The 18,488-nt window shown below is 33.6% G+C and overlaps 2 protein-coding genes across 2 annotated transcripts; one reads left to right on the top strand and one right to left on the bottom strand.

The window, feature by feature from the left end:
- The first annotated feature begins 757 nt into the window (after positions 1-757).
- Positions 758-2,015, top strand: PMCH (pro-melanin-concentrating hormone). The gene is made up of 3 exons (XM_009702520.1): positions 758-1,006; positions 1,534-1,735; positions 1,966-2,015. The coding sequence occupies exons 1-3, from the start codon at positions 758-760 to the stop codon at positions 2,013-2,015; spliced, it is 501 nt and encodes a 166-aa protein (XP_009700822.1).
- A 358-nt stretch (positions 2,016-2,373) lies between these two features.
- PARPBP (PARP1 binding protein) lies at positions 2,374-16,681 on the bottom strand (the record flags this gene model as incomplete). Its single annotated transcript, XM_009702522.1, has 4 exons — positions 2,374-2,708; positions 3,362-3,512; positions 12,326-12,407; positions 16,503-16,681. Coding segments are annotated over 4 exons (747 nt in total), but the record flags the coding sequence as incomplete, so codon positions are not given.
- Positions 16,682-18,488: the final 1,807 nt, after the last annotated feature.

Genomic DNA, 18,488 nt, shown 5'->3' with positions numbered 1-18,488 from the left:
CACAGGGTAAAAACAGGTAGATTTCAAAGACTTTTTAAATGAAAAACTGAAGTTTACTTTTCTTTCTACATTCTTAGCAAGCATATCTGACTATTTTCTATTTGTAGCTGGGAAAGGTCCATTTTCACAAAGAAAATGCAGACAAATATTATTACTTAGGTATTAATAAAGATTTCTAGACATAAGTTCTGAATAATGTAACCTGACATAATGGATATCGAAACACAAATTAATGATTTCAGCTCCAACACAGTAGCAGTCTAAGCTATTGTTAAATTTCAAGCTTTTCAACTCCTCAGTGAATCAGTTTTGATCAAAAATCATGATAGATCACAGCTTTACAACAGTCCTTCTTACTTATGTAATTAGTTTCTTTTCTTAAACTGCCTTAACTGGAGGTAAGGCTTTACAAACAACACAAACGGACATCACTTTTTCTGTGAACTTTGTTATACTGATCCATCAAAAGGAACTAATCTGTGCTGTTCTAAAACACACAAAGAAACAAACATCCATGCTAAGGAAATGTTTAAGTAGTTCTAAACAACAGATGGGATTAGAAGGATTATAGAAAAGGTTACTCCTTAATATGAGTCACTTTAAAAGAGTGAACTCATCAGCCATTGAAGTAGTTTCCATTCAATCTGTAAAATATATAAAGTGGGCACAGATGGAGAACATATTAATTTACAACTGGAAAAGCTTCCTTAAAATTTGAAAACTGCTTAACTTCTATGCAAGTGTTAAGTAACTAAGAATGTATATCTCATCATACATGTTAATTATCTCTCTCTCTCTTTTTTCTCAAGGTTTTCTATTCTCAGTTTCAAAATCTCTGCAAAAGGTAGAAGATGAAGATATGTTGCTAACCACATTAAATCTAGGAAAAACTCTCCGAAATGGAGATAGGACTGTGAACAGAGGAGCTATACCTTTGCTGAAGCATTATAAGACTGAAGACAGCAGTGTTTTGGATGAAGAGAATGACAGAAACATCAAGTTTTTGGTGAGTTTTCAGGTTTGCTTTTTGATTTAACTGCAAAATGGAAATTCTCTTTAGAGCCCTTCAGAAAACAAGTACAATAATTTAAAACAATAACCTGGTGGATATACAAAAATATCAATTTAGCATACTATAGACAAGAATAAATTTTCAACTGTAAGTATCTAATTCCAAGATTTTAAATGTTTACCTTGGACAACTGAATAATAGAAAACTGATTTTTAAAGAACTATATGCAGCCAAAACTTGTGGGGAAAAAAAGCCTATATTTATGTTTGTTTCAGCATGTCCCTATAGGCAGCAACAGGCTTTTAACTTCACCAAATATAAGACTCATTATTTTATCATGTTCTTTACCATAAAATCATTTCAGCCAAAGATGTAATGCAGGTCATTACTTTTAAAATATCATTCTGAAAGATAAAATAGTTGCACTGCTAAGTATAAAGGTTAAAAAGTCAAATATAAAAAGTGAACACAACCGATTTTATTTCAAGATAAACTGCTAACCTTGCTTTCCCTTAAAACAGGACACAGGTTCCAGACATGATTTCTTAAATCATGTTATGCCAATCAACTTAGGTAGAAAGCAACTACCTTATCTTGCACTGAAGGGAGCCATGGCTTTTCCAGTTGACACTGAAATTCAAAATATTGAATCAATACAGGAAAGAGAGACTGCAGATGAAGAAAATTCAGCTAAATTCCCTATAGGAAGAAGAGATTTTGACAGTAAGTACATTTTCATTTTTACACAAAAATCATTTCACGCTGGCAAAGTATAATGTGGTGTCTACATAGCAATTAGATAACGGTTCATTTACAAACTCCATGTCTATTGTGATTCAGTGCACAGAGGAGGAAGCATTTGTTAAATTTATTAAATTAGTATTTCCAGAGGCCATAAAGAGTGCTAGCTCTCTGATGATTTAAACTTTCAGATATTTTTTTTTTTCCTGTAGTGCTCAGGTGTATGCTGGGAAGAGTTTATCGACCTTGTTGGCAAGTCTGATAACTACTGATCTACACCACCTTCTTTGAAGATTAAACATTTTATTATTAATTTAATTTGAAGTTACTGTGTTTTAGTGTGGCTATACATATGCATCCAAAAATACTTTCCTATTTCATTGTAGAGGGAAATATAATTCATTACCAAAAAAGAACATAGCTGTAATTACTAATGCTGTATTGTTATCAAAAAATAAACAACTTCTGCATAATCCAGATTTGTAAGTATTTGTCTAATATTACACACAAGCTACGTCCACTTATTTGAGTATGAAAGGAAGCAATTCATGAATTTCACCCTTCTCACAAGATTTTACAGTTTCTGAATGTCAACGTATGACGTATGTCAAACCAAAAACTTATAGTCGAAAAAAATGAGTTAATTTTGCCTGACCAGCAATTAACTTTTTCTTGCTTGCAGTTTTGCTGTGTTTTCTTTTTCTGTTGATTTTGCTGTCCAATTCCTTCTGAGGGTTATTTGAAGTCTTAGGTCTTCTAGCATTTTTTTGCAAAGATGGTTCACTTTCCTTATCACAGATTACTTTGTCATTATTCAAATCCATCTGTTCATTTTTGGAGTTCTTGTTTCTTGGCTGACAACTCAGCTTTTCCATTTCTGTATAACTTCTACTCTGGTGAACATTTTCGGAAATAGTTCCAAGCACTGGTACATCAAGACATGAATTCATACCTTCTGTCACGTAAGAACATCAAAAATATATGTGAAGAAATAAAAAGTTACCTGGGATTATTCATCCTTTTTCTATCAGAGGACTGTCAAGTGATTTTTTTTTTTAAAATCAAAACTAGTGCTTTATCAGCAAAACAAAACTATGATGGTCATTGCAGTTACATTTGCTATGTGTTCAAAAGCGTATTGCCAACTTAAAATGACATTGCTCAAAAACATGCAATAGCAACTAACTTAGGGAAGTGGATTTATAACTAAGATATTGGAAAAGATGCTTAAAGGGCCTAGAAATTGTATATATGATATGGTTTATAGTGGAGTAAAACAAATTTTTCCCCTTTTATTTATGGCAAAACCAGAAATTTCACTAAGCTTTTGTAAAATAAGAAGAAACATTATATAATGTATATAAAAAGTATCAATTTTTTTATCTCAAGATAGCATTAACACATATTTTCCAAACAGATTTATGTTTTCAAAGTGTTAGCATTACAATATTAATGCAAAGACATTTAACTCATAGCATACACAGAGCAATGACACATGTCTATTTTTTCTTTAAAAGATATTTATACTTGAGTTTTACTAAAGCCTTGTTAGCTAATATTTCAAATGTTATCAATCATACTTACTTATTCAATCCTCCTACAGCTTACCTGTGAGATAATCAGCTTTTAAATGTTGCTTTGGTGCAGAAGGTATGCAGGTTGGAATTTGGCTACTGCTGAGGAAATGCTGATCCTTTATTCCACTCAAGTCATTTTTATATGTACATGCAAACTGAGATTTGATTGAAGATTGCTTCGTCTGCAAATAGCAATCTTGTATGAGCTTTAATTATTTACAAGAGTAAAAGACAACACCTGGAAGACTAGTAAAATAATAAGTTTCTCCATTCTTCTGTTTTGAAAGCTATTGGATCACATAAAATACTACAAAAATGGAGTAAACTCACACAAAAAATATTTATGAAGTAATCATTTACAAAGTGTAAAGGCTTTCAAAGGCTTTTAAAGTCCTAAAATAATATAAAAATCTTTTTTCATCTCTTTCAGAAAGTTACACATTAAGTTTTAAACCTTCAACCCAAGATTTTTTTGTGAAAGTTAACCCCCTCTTTTGATAGACTGCAGACTCTACCATTTTGAGTGGCTGTCATAGCTATTACAGTCAATTATCATACTTCTACAGGTCACCGTCTTTGAGATGTCAGTTCATAAATGGCAAGTATAGGATGAGTGTCACCACTTAACCAATTTAGACATAGAGGGAAGCATAAGAGCAACACTGAAAAGGAATGATAGATAATAAGCTAAGTTTCAACATAAAGTATTATTGCAGAACTTTGGCAAATTTCAGTTTTCCAATTTACAAAATAAAGCCACTTCTCTCATTGAATGCTAACGTCTAACTGCACATTTGTCAAAATATACTCCTATAGCGTAAGTTGCCAGAAATCTACAGTATTGAAGAACACTATTGAGCATGCAGAACCAGATACATCTCCACCTCCTAGTCTTCGAAGCAGGGAACCTAATCTCATAGCACAGCTAAATCAAAATATTTGGCTCAACTACAAAAAATTAAATAAAATTTTTCAATATATCCATATTTAATGTAATCATTGGTTGCAGGTCAAACTTCCTCATTTTACACTTAAGTTACTGTTTCACATCAGCTTAGAATTTCAGGGTCAAGCTTTGTACTTTCTGGCCAATTTATCACAAATCCTATAGACTCTGCAAGACAAATTCTGTCCTCACTTCCATTTGAAAGTCTACTGGATTATACAAAGTATGTTGAAACATACAGCACAGAGCAGATAATTACAATATATAATGATTTTTAGCTAATAATTCTATTACAACAGCATAGATGAATTCAAACAAATTTGAGCTGAACAGGTGCTACAGTACAAATATCAGGAAGAAGCAAAAGCAAGAAACATTGTCACAAAAGAAACATTGCTATATATATAAAAGGAATGATTTGTCAAATAAGAGGTTTACAGCCACTTTTCCAATTTAAAAGTTTTCATTATGCAAGTCTACTTTTGTTCTTAACACAAGCATGCTTAAATCTTACAGTTCAGGTTTGAGCCTCATTGATACGTTTTCCTTCCAGCTCAAAATCTCAGATTTAGACAGAAAGAAAAAAATACATTCCCAGAAACCTCCTTTCACAGGGGCCTTCATCCACAGAATTCAGTCACAATTTATGCCACTTTCATCAGATATTGTTTTCATGTACATAAAAAGCTAGAGTCTCTTAGCTTATCATTGAGATGCAACCTAAGTATCTCTTCATGATGCTGCAGTTGGCCAGGTGAACATACTTAGTGGTTTTGGAAAAAAAAAAAAAAGCTATTTATTTACAGAAACATAGGGTTTTTTCCTGACTTAATATGTCTGTACATACATAGTTTTACTTTAAACCTCAGTATTCCCTTCAAGAGTTAAAAAGATCCAATTTTCCCAGTTGCCCATTACTCCCAAACAGCAATTTATCTGTGCCAGATATTAGCCTGAGAAAGAAAGGCAGATTTAACAGGGAGAACTAGCCAGCCTGACTCTCAACAATTCTGATCTTTTTTTAAGTGTTAATCTACCCTGTACTTAAAACATTTACCATAAGGTAAGACTATATACATAGACATTTACAAGGTTTTATGTGCTTCAAGTTTATGCCTCAGCTCACCGAGTCATTAAGTGTAAGTTATTAACTTTATACTCTGAACAAGCTTAAGAATTTGAAACAATTAAAATGCAACGTTAATCTAGTTTAAACTTAAACATCCAAAGTACAATTACAATATTCAGAATAAGGGGCTTACATTTTCTTCAAGCTTAAGGTTACTATAATATTAACAAAAAATATTTTCCTGTATTTGCTGTTTTTTTAAACATTTCATCTTAGTCCTTTAAAATTCCCTTAATTACTGTTCAGCAAATGACACATATCAAAAAACTACACACAATAACTTGCACAGAGTTCCATCACATATAAACACTGCAAGAGGCAAATGACCTACAATTTGTGCTGAGTTGATGAAGCTATAACAAAGACAGCACGAAGAACATCAGACTTGAGCAAGAAAGTGTGATAGCTACCATTCTATAACCAACAATAAATCCAGTTATTTTTTGAGACATCAAGGTTTCTTTTAACCACCCCCATCCAACACTTCACTAATTCAGTTTGCAGGGATTAGAATATGTGGAGTCAAAGGACAGAAGTCAAGCTGAAATACTGAAAAAATTGCAGCACGAACCCACCTGTCTGTTTCAACTTCACTGAAGCTTGAAATATGCCTCGAGACTTCACTCTGTTGCATCACATACCATTTAGTCATCTGCAAACAGTATACAAAGCTCTACCAAATATGACTGTTTCAGCTGATGCTAGTACTAATCTAGATGGCATATATAAATCAAAACTGCAAGACTAAATTTGTCAAAGTAGTCAAACTTCCCAACTAGTCTAGGAATGTATACTCACTAGTAAAAGACAACTGTGTTACATTGAGTGAGGAAGCAATAAGTAAATTTTAACAGCCTGAAGGCAGAACAAAAGAGCACAAGTCTAGCACCGAATTAAAAAGCAGAGTTTCACTTGAATGTTTTTAAAGAAAAAAGAGCAACTTAAAACTTGATTGAAACACACATAATAAAGCCTGGCAACAGCTTGAAATAGCTCTTAGAAATTAGAGCTCTTTTACATCAAATTCCCTGAAATCCCTGAAATCCCTGCTTTGAGGGCACCACTGCAATGACCCACAGCTCTGGGAGAACAAAAATATGTTTTGAGCTCAACTGGCTAATGAAGTAGTTGCACACAAATAGTGTGCAATGACCTCAGACTTACTATCCCCTCTCCTCTTCACAAACAAGTGGGATGTTGCTGTCATCCCTATACAAAGAAAAAAATTCGGCTACATTTCAGAAAACGGGGTTTGCTGCTATTGCTGTTCAGCTGGAAGAAAGTATGATAGAATTTAAGACAGTGTTTCAGCACACATAGGTCAATTAATAGTCCTAACAAATAGATAAAGCAGGACATTCTTCCACCTTGACTTCTATATCTACAGAAGTTTTTCAGTTGTTTGAGATCCCAATATAAAACATTTGGTTTTATATGAAATATTAATGGTGCTTGCTGTATTTATTTCTAAGAGTTAGTTGATAATCTATTCCAGATCTCCCTCCAGCATCTGCATACAGACAGTACTGCCAATATTTAGTCACTAAGAATGTTGAGATTTGGTTTTTATACACTGGAATGGCATAATAGAATTTGAAAACCTACATCAGTAACAACAAACACATGTTTTTATTTTCAAGCCAAACAATTAGAGTACTATTTGGAAGAGGAAAAGAGATAAAAAGAGAAAATGTCTTTTCTCCACCCTTACCCTTGTCCTTTTATTTTAGAAAAAAACATTAAAGGTAAGTTGAAAGAGAAAGTTGAAAAAGGTAAAAGAGAGCAAAGGGAAGAGTAACAAAACAATAAATGGTAAGTATCATTGCCAAACCAAGGCATCATGTTATTCAAACATGAAAAATGTCCTGAATAGCTGAGGTAATAGCAAGCTCTTATTGTACTGAAACTATCAAAATTTTTTTAGCATAACATTGTACCAAACTTTTGCTATCCCAAATTAACCTACTACTGTTCTGAGAACATTAAGCCTCACATCACCTCATTATTGGGTTTCAAAAGTACTCAAAACTCACAGCTATGGGTCCTAGGAAAGTAGTTTAGGGGTCTTGTAGAAATCAAAATGGTATTTTCTACACAAGTGTGGTTTATCAACTGACACTAATAATAAAGTCTTTCTTCAGATTTTGTGCTGAACATAACCTTTATCTCCCCTTGCCCTTTCTCCTCCAGATACTCATTTTTAGCATACTGCTTACACATTGAAACTACTAGTCAGCTTAGTGTTCTCCATAATTATATTTCACTAAGAAATAAATATTTCTTGCCACAATAGATGAGACTACTACCTGAAGAAGATTGTTTTCTCTATTACTATGAATTTTCTGCTCACAATTATAATGGGCATATAGAAAACTCTTGATAAGTTCCTCTTGATAGTTTTCCAAGTCACAGTTTATTCGTACTGGAGTAACAAATAGGCAAAACAATTATCTCAAATAACAGTATTTAGAGAAGTAAGCAATGAAAAATAACAGCAGTGCATGAAGCTAGATATTAAGTCATTTTATATAGGCATGAGCAAGTCACATGAGAAAGGCAGACTGGGATTTTTTGCTTTGTGGAGCTTTTTCCTTGGAAGGATTTCTATACACAGTAAAATTACAATGAACTTCAAGCATGCCAAGATTTGTTAGAGTTCTTAAGCCACAAGTTCTTTTTAAAACTAAAACTACAGTTATGTTCCCAATTGGAGGGAAATAGTGCCTCATATAGGAAAGGTTGTCTCCAGTTACATTAAGAAAAAAACATGCCAAACTACTGAAAGTCCTTGCAGCTGTTTCAGGGTAAATGTGTTAACAATGCAGCAGGATTTCTAAAACAATGTATCAAAAGCCCAAAACAATCCTAAGTTTACCAAAAAAAAAAAAAAAAAAAAAATCTGTTACTCTCTCATATATTGCACTATCACAGCCTAAGAGCTATTGTTCCTTCCTTCTTAACTCCTAAAGTTCTCAGTTTCACCCAATCCCATTAGTTCAGGAACAGTATTTTACCTACAACTTGAAAGTCTAATTAATCTTTTCTGGTGCAGAAGAAAGACAAAAATCTTACTATGGAACACTTTTGTTGTCTTAAGTTGCTCTTTAATCTAAACAAAGTAGGTGATTGTAACAGTCCTTCCATTCCTCTCCCTCACCAATAAGCAGGACTTACATAACCCCATCAAAATCAACAAAATAAGTATTCAAACAATAGGGTATCCAACCATTTCAGATAAAGGAAGTATAATTTGAAAAAGTAGACATAAGGTTGGATGATCCCTTTTTAGATAAAATAACCTCTCTCTTGTCCAATTAAACTTTCTACATGTTTTTATAAAGCAGAAAGGAGTGATGAGGACAACTGACAAGAGACATAACTCAACAGATGTTCTATAGACCTTTCTGAACTAAAGACTCCTTCCACAAAATACCATTCACCAGAAGACAGTTCACTTAAACAATAGATATCAAACTTGAAACCCTAAATTGTCTCTCAAAGCAAGATTGAGCTGCTTCTTATTACTCTTACCTACTTCTGCTAGAGGGAATGAAAAAACAGCAACATGCTAGCTCCCCAGACTTCTTTCTCCTCAAGAGATGAGAGCGACAGCTTTGCCTCCTAACAAATGCCGTTATAGTTAGGTGATGTTTCTGCATCTCTTCCAGTATTTAATGAGGACTGAAAGACAAAAATATTTCTGTGTCTTTCACTGTTGCCAGGAATTTGTTTTGGCACAATGGAAATACCCACAGATTTCTTTTAAACACCAATTCCAGTTCATAGCTATTCATTTACTTTATCCACTCTCAATATTTTTAGATGCTAAAAACATATGTATGATGTTGTGCCCTAGGTCTAAATGTTATCAATCTGCACTCCTCCACATAATTCTGAAGTTCAGAGATCAGTTCCTCTTAAGGAAGGAGCAGGCATAATGATTTCTGCCCCCCCCCCCATTTTTTTCATTGGATTTTGTTTGTTTGTTTGGGGTTTTTTGTTTGGTTTGCTTGTTTCTTTTAATTTAGAGAAGTGTTTCTCATTTCACTTTCTAGATTTTCCTATATTTCTTTACTTAACACATACATCTTGATGGGACTCAGCATACAACCAAACTAATCATCACTACTGTGTTTTTCTTCCCCTCTCAAATATTATGGAAAAGTAGACTTTTATGGGACAAGTTCTAATGAGAGATCATTAATTTGTACTATAGGCTAACTATCTAACCACTGATCACAAGCAGCATGATAAAAAGGTCCTTAAGATAATTTTATGGAACTAATGCTACCATCACACATACTGCATAAGAAACTTCTCAGAAAAATCATTGACATCGAGAAGAAACATTATGTTACTGTTGTCTTATTCAAAAAACCAAACGTATGGTATCACTTTCAAGTCAATTGTTAAAACAAATGCATTACACAACAAAATTTAAAACTGTGAATTTTACATGCAACCTGTACACACTTCAAGATGGTTATATGAAGTAATAATGAAGACTGATATTCAGTGTAAGATTATTACAGCACTAGAAATCTGTGGTCATGGACAAGGAATTCATTGTGCTATGTGCTGCACAGTAAAGACAGAACAAAATTCATTTCTACGAAGAGACATTACAATCTGAGACAAGAAATATACAGATTCATGAAAGGAACTGAAACTAGTCATTGTAACGGGCATCCATCTCAACACAAAGCACTGCTAAGTTTTGGGGAGAGGTTGATTTAAAGATATTGAAAAAGGTTTTAAAGGAGGATAATGAGTTCTGCAGATACCTATAGGAAATCTCTTCAGTCATAAGAAACAGCATAAAACAGACAGCTGAAAGACCTAGTCTGAAAATTAACAAACAATGAAGATTGCTATTGCAGGCTGAATGTAAGCGAGGACAGATATCTCAAAGCAGCAAATCAGAAATAATCAATGGGTTAGGATAGGTTAAAACAAGTAGCTTATATGTACTACAACTTAAAGGAACAGATTGAGATGCGAACGGAAGAACGAAATCTAGCATCTAATCACTTTGATAACAACTTTTTGTACAGCAATCTCAGTGAAGAACGATAGGCCAAAGCTGCAACTGTCAAGTCCAAGAAAAATACACAGCAACACGTCAAAAAGCAAAGTGAACATTTAATAAATTATACTTGAATGGACATACAGATAGAGAAGAATATATTCCAGAGGTGTTATGGAGTGAAAAAGTAACAGGTAGGACACCATCCTCAGTGTTAAATATACCAGCAAAGATAGACATACCGCCTCAAGATCAACAGCTGGGTATTCACAGGATGGTATAGAAGTAACAAAAGACGTCAGTTTTGACAGAAGGGACACTTAGGTCTGATGTAGATCCATGAACTGTTCATATAAAGATGATAGCTGAACTTCTATTTGTAGATGTATTCATCCACAAAGAAGGTACAGAAAGAGAAAGGAAAGGAAAGACAGGGACCTAGCTGGTATTACCTACCAGCTGGTATTTTTGATTAGCAAAAAAGCATTTCCAAAAAAAGTTAAAATACTTTCATAATATGAATCAGTCTCAAGACTCATTTTATATAGTTTCTGTCAAAAATCTTGTAAGTTTCCAGTAAAGGTCTCGTATGTGACACATAATGACTTTCAGATAATAATTTTTGTACCATGATACTGAACACAGCTATTCATGAATGCAATTACAAAACCTCCATTTAGATTAGAAAACTATCCATTTCAATGTATTATGCAAACAGCATATCACATTTTTTCCTATCTGATGAGTAAAGTTGAAATTTAAATATGCTGTTTATCAAAAAAATTAATATAATGAAGATCCTTTATCAACTTCAATCTTTCATAATTTGGCTATGAGTTTTAACTTCACTTTAACTAGTGCATGTATCCAAAGCACCCATCATCCACCCCACTCCCATTCCAAAAAAAGCACTCAGAATGAAGTTGGAGTATATTTAAAACACATGCTGGAAACACTGACAGTGCTTTTCATTTTACTTCCTTTTAATGGCTTTCTACTTCTCATATATGTAATATGTTAAAATTCCCCTCATGTCCAGTGGCAGAGAGGTATTTTCTGTTGTGCTGTTCTAGAACTAATTCTGATGGCTTAAAACATCTCTGTTTTCTTCCTTAAATATCAATATATTTGTGGTTTTACCTGTTGTCAGGACTAAGTTTGGAAAAAATATTAAGTCACTACTTTTATTTAGCTCTGTTGAAATTCTGTGGAAGATACAAGCCTCTGCCTCTTTCCATAGTCCCAACATTCAAGTTGACAATTGTGAGAAAAAAAGACTGTGTAACATGCAGTACACTGGAAGACTGAAGTTGTTCTTTTGAATAGTGCCACTCCCAATACCAACATACTCCTGTAATGTTCCATTTAATCTACAAAAAAGCAAACATCAGCATCTTTATTTTATCATTCACAAAGCAATGCTATGGAAATGTCCTCAGAATGTTACAAATAAAGAGCATCAATAAAAAAAAAAGGCAATCAAAGAGTCATTATTACACTTTTAGAATGCCTATATTATCAGAACTGAAATCAGGTGCCTGTGTTCAGTTTTATCTCTGTTTTCACACAGCTTCAGTTTTATTTCTATAGTCGTGATATAGACAAGATGGCTAAATGAAGAGCTATAGATTAACTCGGTATATCTCCATTAAGAGATCTTCATTAGGAAGTACTTTTAAAACTTCAAGCCTTTTTCTTCTGGCCGTTTAGGCATTTCCATTCATATTACAACACTGTTTGAGTTGGGCCAATTACCACAAGTTAATCACAATTACATTTCTGTAGCTATGGGATACATTTCAGCCAAGTATTTGAGAATTTTAACACTGTTATTTTCATTTCAGCGTTATTATTTCAGTGCATCTGTAATCACATGGCAACTCCTACACAGTACCTTAATTTTTTTTTCATCCATAGACTTTTGCATATGTTGTCTATGAGGTTTTGTAGAAGATCCATTGGATTGTGCTGGAGATCTATATTAAGAAATGATAATAAGTACTTAGAACATGTAAAAACAATTAATTAAGAAAAATATTTACCATACTAAGTTACTCAGAAACAGGAAGGCAAGCAACTTTGCTCTCCAAGCCTTACTTTGTTTTCTCCTCTCCTACGTAACCACATGTACTGTGACAACTGAAGACAGTATAATGAAACCAAACTTACAGTTCCAATTTCTGGTATCACTTTGCAGTATGTTTATAATATTGTCATTCTGCAGCCACAGCATTATTATTTGTAATGCTGGTGATGAGTTACCAAGTCACGATTCTACTTACACTCTCTTGAATAGCATCTGGTTGACTTCCAAAACAATTTTCCTCATATTTACAGACTTTTCAATAGAAATACTCACGCAAACAAAATGCTTCCACTGTCCTATATCTCAATATGTGAATAGTTACATACATTCATGAAAAATTTTGATGCATATAACAAAAAAAAATTGATGTATATAAGGGCGATTTTTTAGTCTTGAAATAGGAACTAATCTGTGCATCTGTAAATAATTACTTCGCTGTTTATGCTTATGTCAGGCTAGTGTGCAAATGAGGACAGTTTTTTTTTCAAAAATAACTCATTCTTATTCTGATTTATTTAGCTCATTCTATTCAATTATTCCATAAATAAAATTTATTTTATTTAGCTCATTCTTTATTTATTTCTATTTGTCTGTAGTGCAAAAGTTCTGCAGGACTTAGCAATTTTTGTGCTATTTAAATTCCCAATATACATAGCTTCAGCATGCTCCCGTCTACACGGTTGTTCTGGTTTATGAGCCCTCTTTGTAACCTGTAATGACAAAGTTCTCAGCATCCCACTTTTCCAACAACTGATGATTCCTCAGGGTAAGCAACTGATTAAATTATCACTGCTTCTTCAGTGCATGGATAGGTTAGTTTCCTTTTCACTGCCCACAGAAATGGGTTTTAAGAGATTCTTTGTTTTGTACACTAGATCAACATGGTATTCCTTAAATAGAAGGAATTTATAAAAAGCAAGAAAAGAAATGAGCAAGAAGTAATGACTGTCTTTAACATTAACGGGATAGGAAGATGATGGAAATGATGTAAAAAGTGGCAGTAAACAAAAAGTTGTCCCAAAACCTGAATACCTGTTGAACCTGCAAAATCAGAAAAAGAACATTTATTGAAAAAAAGTTATAAAAATATTTAACCTATGGTCATGTGAAATTTAACTCTAAACCATAAATAATGTCATTAATTATATGAGAATCACCTTACTTTGACTTCAATATCATCACTACATTTTTATGTTTGCTTAAAAAAATTAAAAATGCTATGGGAAAAATAGCACATTTCTGCCTTGTATGCAGCTTCAAAATAATAATAAAAAAAGATAATTTTATTTAAACTTCTATAATGCATATCTAAAAGGAATATTTTCCAGAAGATTGAAATGAGGTGCTTACAGAAGGAAAATACGTGACAGATATACTAAAGGACAGACTAAGTAAGAAAACTTCAACTTGGTTAGGATGTTCTAAAACACTGAGAATGTACTGTCAGTGTTTACACTTTCAGTTCTCCAATCTGCATGCATTTCACAAATTACAATGAAAATATTTTTAATTAAAGAAAGCCAACAAGAAGTTAAACACAGTAGCTGCTTCTCAGCAGTAGCTTTTTTGCAGGATTTCAGTGCAGAGACAAAGCTATTCAATTGATCTAGAAGTTTATTAAAAGAAGAGTAAAACAAAGCAAGAAAAATTCCTGAGGTGCTCTCGTTTAACCTCAGTCTTCACCTGAATACTAAGTGCTCTCTCAAACTGACCAGAACCCAGATAAAACTACCCACAAACTTTAAACATACTTTGGGATTCTTCAGTAATGAAATATCTAGAAATGACAAAAAGCATTGTGAAAAAAAACAAAACAGTAACTATCATGATCAAAAACCATAAAAAATAACTACTGTATGAGGTGACCAACAATCTGATAACACAGAATCAAATAAGCAAAAAGAATCCGAAAACTGCAGTGACGTTTACTGCCAAAGGTTCTACCATTCATCCCGTAAATTGTTCCAGATTTACTATTAACAAAATATTGGCAAAAAGACTGCAAACACTCTAGATCAAATATCTGAGACATAAGCATTAAGAAAAAAGTGCTGTACCATAGAGGTACCTGTACATTGATACAGATCGGAGTGCCACCTTATCTACTATCTTGTGTAGTATTGTGTTCAACATTCAGAAGGCAATTGGAGCCTTACAGTAAAGCTGCTAGAGAAATGCAGAACACAAAGATTTGATAAAAACTGAGAATAGGTATTGTACCTGCTTACATCTACACCAAGAAGATTTTAAGTCAAAGGTCTTATCATTTCGGGGAAAATTCAAGAAAAATTAATTCAGCTGAAAAATCAAATGAGGTAAGTGAAACCAAAGTACTCAGTAGGCACTCTTATTCAGAAATAAGGGGCTTAAACCCCATTTTAAATTAAAGAGTAGCTTTAAAAAAAAAGAATTAAAAAAAATCAAGGTTTCTAGCTCTGAATAATAGCAGTGTTTAATTCAGAAGAGCATTAACTTAAATCTGATTAAGTGCCTTTTCATTCTGATAAAAATACAACCATGATGAGGTTTATTAAACTAATGAAACAATTTAATAAGTAATGTGGATCAATTTTCCTGAATCTGAAGTAATAGAAAAATAAGAGGCTGAAATCAGGGTTATTTTCAGCTTGTTGCATAATGAAATAGAAATGTATAGCTACAGCTATCCACAGATATTCCAGAGTTGAAAGAAATAGTCCACAATATGTTGTTATAAGCTGCCTTTTGTATTAAAAATTATTACAGGTTTATTTAGAATTCTATTACTGAAATGAATTCTTTTAAATTTTATTAGAATGTGCTTGTTCCTTTGGTTTCATAAAAGAGGTCAAATGACAAATATAATGGAACCCTTAAATTCTTTGACTTTTAGGATCCTTAATCTTCCAATTTAGGACCTATCACTGTTTTTCTCTTTCCTCGCTGTTATCCTCACAGCCTTGCACCTGCACACTCAGATGGTGTTGTTATGGTGGGCTCTCACAGAAAACATCTGCCATCAGCATAAGAAACACCCCTTTCTTCCCCACTTTTCCTACTCTTTTCATTGTAGTTGTTCTTTTATGTTAGGGAACCCAAAAACATGCATGCACAGAGCTTAATAAGCAACTGACCACGCAGCCCCTGCTTTGATGAACAGATGCTCCAAAAGTGGGGACAACCAACAAGGGGTTTGAGCAGGTCCTTATGAAGACAATATAGTTACCCTGGGAAAAGCACTGTTGGGGATCCAACCACTGTACTACACAGGATGCTTGTCTGGGAACTCTGGCTGCTTTACTTCCCAGCTGACCACCAGGGAGAGTTTTATCTTCCCTCTCCTCTCCTTATCCCTCCTCTTTTGATTTTATTCTTCCCCAAAAGCAACTGTCACGATTAAAGTCAATGTTTGCCATCAATTACAGACCCTATTAATAAATCTTCATGCCTCTGAATTTCTTTCAACATCCTTTGTGCAATACAAACCTGATTGTAGGATCATGATATGAAAAACTATTTAACTATTTAAAACTGTCTCCACAAAAGAATTCCAACATAGGAAGAAAACAGGATATAATCAAAAAACTCTTCTGTCATAGCTAGACAAACGAAGCATCTTCAATTTTAATGTAATCTAGTTAGCTACTGAACAGACAGTATTTGAAGTTAGCAATTCAAACTCAACTTAAGAGGTGGGTATTTGGAAGGTTTGTTGCAAAGGATCTTCCTTCACAGGTTTTATGCAGCCCAGAAATGTACTAGCTCAAAAAGTCTATATTACAAAAGTATCTTGGAAGATACAGAAAGTGTGAATGAGGAGGTAGAATACTTTTGAGAACTTGAGACTGTTCTAAGAATACTTTCCCTTTACAGCTAACCTCACAACAGACTGCCCTTTCGTCATTTGCTTTGTGTAAGTAATATCAATGCTTTGTTAGCCACTCAGTATAAGACCTTTAAAAATAACCAAAGCCAATACAAACACAAAAATCCTTCTAATACTCACCTAAACAGTGTCAAAACAGAGGTGATTCCAAACAAATTTAAGTTTTCATTGTCATATAATAGTTCTGCTTTGTTCTGGGTAGGAGGATTAACAGCTTCTTCATCCAGAAGAATTAGTAAGACCTTTACAGTATCTCTGCCACAATACACAGTGCCATGATTTATGGAATGCAATTTTGGCTGAAAGTAAATAAAATTAAAAGGAACACACAACAGGAAAGGTCAATAAGCCAGACCAATAGTTTGCATCCAAAAGCAACCCATATCGGCACAAGGTGCGAGGATTCCCTCCTTCCCTTTTACAATGAGCATTTATGCGGAACCTGCCCATGGGAGAGTTTCTTCCTCATCTCAAGCAATTAGTACAGTTTAGATCACTGCCAGCTGGAGGTATACACTGATGAGCAAGTCACACAGATAAATATACTAATCTGTGATGAAACCATACAGCAGAAATTAACATATTACTTTCTCACATCCAATTTGAGTGCTATGGGGTACACAAACACATTCAGGTAAAATCCAAGTCTTCTGACTAAGTGAATCTCCTAAAGTGGTTGGTTAAAAGTGAGATTTCCATCAAGATTTGACAACAGAGGTACTTGGCACAATCTCCTGTTGTTTGGAACAGGATGAATTCCTCACAATTTTCCACAAGAATAAAGAATTCCTTAAAGAAAATAATAATCCACATCTGGAAGTGCTCAATGTTACAGTCAGCAGTACAGATGTAGAACTCCATAGCCACTACAGGACTGCAAGAATTGCAAGTTTGCTATATTTTTCTTTAAAATTACTAGGAGTTCCATAGACAAATTTAATGTTTAATACACAGTAGTAGATTCTAAAAACTATAAGCTTTCTTATTTACCAATACACAGAAACATTGAATAGCCTGACTTAGTTCAGAAGGACAGGACAAGCAATGAACTACATTTTTCTAATCAGTTAACTGCTTTTAAACACAGTCTTGAAAAGATCAAATTCTATTTCTCTCTCTATTTGATTACATCAATTAGTGCATGTAGCTTTCAAGAAACCATAGCAACACGTCAGTCAGTTACTATAAGTTATAATCAATAGCTAGAAATAGCAATTACAGAAATGGTTGTTACTCGGTTTTACAGAATTGGCTTATTTCAGTACCATTTAATTTCCTCAAAATTTATTCTGAACCTCTTCAGTCATTACATCACATTATAGATTTTTATAAAATGTCATGTGTGTCACAGTAAATTTGTCTTAATGAGAAAAGTACAAATTTGGCATCATCTTGACTGCTTATACACAAAGGAAAAAAATAATCTTTAGAATATAACATAACCTCTTAACTGCCAAAAGATGGCCTTCAGAAATTTCATGTACTACAACAACAGTGACTTGATGTACTAACCATGGACTAAAATCTGATTGTCCGAGGCACAATAAGAACTTTAGGCAAGACAACAATCCCTGCCATAAAAATCTTATTAGTAAACTTAAAATCATGATTCAATTTTTTTTTTTTCCAATAAAACAGTTGATCAGTCTTTCAAGGGTAGCAACCATTCGCTAATCCAGACTATTATAGTTGGTTGCAGAAACACCAGCCAGATTCCATTTACAGTAGTAATTTTCTCAGGAAGAAATTAATCATAACTCCTATTAGTCACTTGTGCAGGATTCAACACAAAGAAGTGCTTCCTGCTGCATAAAGTAATAACTTTTCCTGGAGCTCTAGATTCTTATAAAACAGGTATTTGCAGGAAAACTGAGCAATGGTGGAAGAAAACTGCCACTGCCAGGAGAAAAGCAAATATTTTTCTAACAAAGTAACTCTTTTCAGGTACATTTTATGAGGAAGCAACCTTCCCAGGAGCTAGTAGAGGCATAATTTTCAGCTCTATAGTTAAGATCATATTTTAAATTTGCACACAAAAAAATTATTTAATCTACTACATATGAAAAAATGTAACACCCTAGCAAAACCAGAATTTATTATGAATAT

Source organism: Cariama cristata, unplaced genomic scaffold (genome assembly GCF_000690535.1).
Source record: "Cariama cristata isolate BGI_N322 unplaced genomic scaffold, ASM69053v1 scaffold18176, whole genome shotgun sequence".
Lineage (NCBI taxonomy): Eukaryota > Metazoa > Chordata > Aves > Cariamiformes > Cariamidae > Cariama > Cariama cristata.
This window is presented reverse-complemented; position numbering and strand designations above follow the sequence as displayed.

Bases quoted from the DNA above. Each gene is read 5' to 3' on its own strand.
- PMCH (XM_009702520.1), top strand. From the start codon at position 758: ATGTATATCTCATCATACATGTTAATTATCTCTCTCTCTCTTTTTTCT. The intron at 1,007-1,533 runs GTGAGTTTTCAG...CCCTTAAAACAG, and splicing joins ACAGAAACATCAAGTTTTTG to GACACAGGTTCCAGACATGA. The intron at 1,736-1,965 runs GTAAGTACATTT...TTTTTCCTGTAG, and splicing joins AGGAAGAAGAGATTTTGACA to TGCTCAGGTGTATGCTGGGA.